The 2,492-nt window shown below is 44.8% G+C and overlaps 1 protein-coding gene across 2 annotated transcripts in view; it reads right to left on the bottom strand.

Moving 5' to 3' along the window:
* mxi1 (max interactor 1, dimerization protein) overlaps positions 1-2,492 on the bottom strand; it is a 27,837-nt gene that overhangs the window by 4,520 nt on the left and 20,825 nt on the right. For both annotated transcript variants that reach the window (XM_035660021.1, XM_035660022.1), the window contains exon 4: positions 500-614. In XM_035660021.1, coding sequence (XP_035515914.1) covers positions 500-614 — 115 coding nt within the window. The remainder of the gene's footprint in view (positions 1-499; positions 615-2,492) is intronic.

Below are 2,492 nucleotides of genomic sequence, written 5' to 3'. Positions count from 1 at the left end.
ACATGAAGAAAAAATCTGAAGATTTAAACAAATGTTTCAATGTCAATGTTTCCCTTTTTCCTTTTTCAGTACTGGTTTTGTTTTCAATGCCAATTTTTTTTTGGATGCCAAATGTTAAAGTCACCGTCGTGGCTCCATAGGGATCAATATACCAACCTTCTGATCAGTGATCAATGGAAAACTGCAATACAAATACAGTCACTAACCACATGTGATCTCAAAAACATGTGTGCCATGACATATCTGTCTCTGCAGCAACACAAATTAATTAATGATTGATTTGTATGTAAGTGCATCTGTATAAACATACTATAACCATAACTTGCAAATATTATCTGGTCTTTATGTGTGTGTCTTAATGTGTGTGTTATCATCATATTTTTTTTTCAGATGATACTGCTCTTGCTATTTTGCTTGATTCATTTCGTCTTTCACCCTCTGCTGGATATTTAAGAGTCAATATGAGTGACCAGGACCAGCGTTAGCTACTTATCCTTACCTTTATGTGTGCTTTGGCTTTGTTGAGCAGGCCCAGGGTTGTGTGACGGTTGCAGTCGGGTCCCAGGGGTATGAGGGCCTTCAACCGCTCCAGACACAGCCGCAGGTGAGCTCGTCTACAGAGCAAAGACAGAAACGGAAAGACAAACAGAATGATTAGATACATGAGAAGCGGAGAGCTAATCCCTGGACAGTGACATGTTAAATGTATTGTATGCTGGTAGTTAAATGTCTTGCTCAGAAGCAGCTGGGCAATTGTTCAGGCAAATGGGAGGGTTACTCATTCAGTTACCAACCAGTCCATGGCAACCCCCAAAAGTTAGGGGAAGTTTACCCTAAAACACCAGCTGTTGGTGATGCACCTTGCGTTCCTCTGCCCTCGTCATTCTCTATCTCATTGTGCAGAAATAACTGCCGAAACACAGATCTCAGGCTATTTTTACGACTTCACACCCACGGCAAGAAAAAGCAAAAACAACCCACAACTGTTGTTAGTGGGTTCTAGTGATTTCTAAACACATTAAAGGCACCTGAGGGTGGGAAGATCTGCGGTTCAGCAGTATTCTGTCATCTTGGTATATAGGCTCATTAAGACACACTGTATTCTTATTTTGTATTGTAAATCCCCAGCTTGTAGTTGAAACACACAGCAGGTTACATATGAGTCATGTCCGATGTATGCCATAAGACGATACATCATCCTCAGCTGGTATTTCTCGCGCCCAGCTTCAGTTACCCTGCTTGCCTACATAACGAACAACAGGTCCCAGCTGATGGGGAGGGTGGGGGCAGGGAGGAGAGGTGTAATGGCATTTCCTTGGCCCTGCTCGGCTCGTACGCTCCATCATCCTGACAGTCCCTTCTTCTGTGACTGCAGACAGGCCCCGCGTACTATCTGTCCTGCTAATGGCCCCGAGTTGAGAGGTAAAGAGAGATAATTGTGGCTATAACACAATCAGTGCTCCATTAGCAGGAGCTGCCCTTTCAGCCGGCCTGAGGGGAACAGCGGAGAGACATTAAGAGTCAGTGGACTCAGTGGAGCGACCCAGACTCAGGAACTATCTCTGGGGGAGCCTAAAGGAGACGAACACAGGGGACCAGAGCAGGAATTCACCACACTGATATCTCTGGGCTAGACTGCTCTCTGCTATGCTCTGCTGCTTTAACACTGGTGGAGGCATGTGAGCGCTGGCTAGAGTATATCTATAAGTGTGTGGGTGTGTGTTTGTGTGTGAGAGAGAAGGGTGGTTCAGCTATGCATGGATGCTGCTGATAAGAACACGAGAGCAGAGCAAGCCATTACGCCAGTTCAGTACGTGCGAGTGTTTGCTTCAACTACGTGAAGACGACGAGTGCTGCTTCAGTCTGTAAAAGACAGTCTGCGATATCAGTCGAGCTCAGGTCATCAGTTGAATTTGTCCACCTTTTCTCTTTATCTGTGTTTGTCTCATTCGAACCCCGACATCACCACACACGTGAACACAGATATCAGCTGGCAATTAATCACGTTCTACTCTTTGGCAGCAGCCCGAGGGGAAACACGCAGCTCCATCTGGGAGAAGTGTAGGTTAACTACAGAGAGGACAACATGGAGAATGTGTGTCAGGAATTACAGTTCTGACCATTCAACGCTGTAGTTATAATAATCACTCGATCACGTGGAAACGAGGCATAGAGTGTGTTTTACTGAAGGTTTCTGCTTAACCCTTTTTAAAGTAAGTAGGCCACGTACATGCAATGTTTCAACATGGCTGACATTCAATAAATAATTGATTGTGCAGCTGGAGCCGAAGAGCAAATATCACATCATTTCTCATGAACGTGCAATTTTTTATCCTAAAACTACAATACTCACTCATGTGCAGTGTAAGGACATTTTGCTCTCTCTTTTACAAACTTTTTTTCCACACGCGGACAGAACACTCTGGTCATGTGTCTGTCTGTCTGTCTGCCTGTCTGTCTGTCTGTCTGTCTGTCTGTCTGTCTGGCGTCGA

Source organism: Morone saxatilis, unplaced genomic scaffold (genome assembly GCF_004916995.1).
Source record: "Morone saxatilis isolate NCDOM2014 unplaced genomic scaffold, NCSU_SB_2.0 Contig17, whole genome shotgun sequence".
Lineage (NCBI taxonomy): Eukaryota > Metazoa > Chordata > Actinopteri > Moronidae > Morone > Morone saxatilis.
Note: the sequence above shows the minus strand (reverse complement) of the source record. Positions and strands in the feature narration are given on the sequence as shown.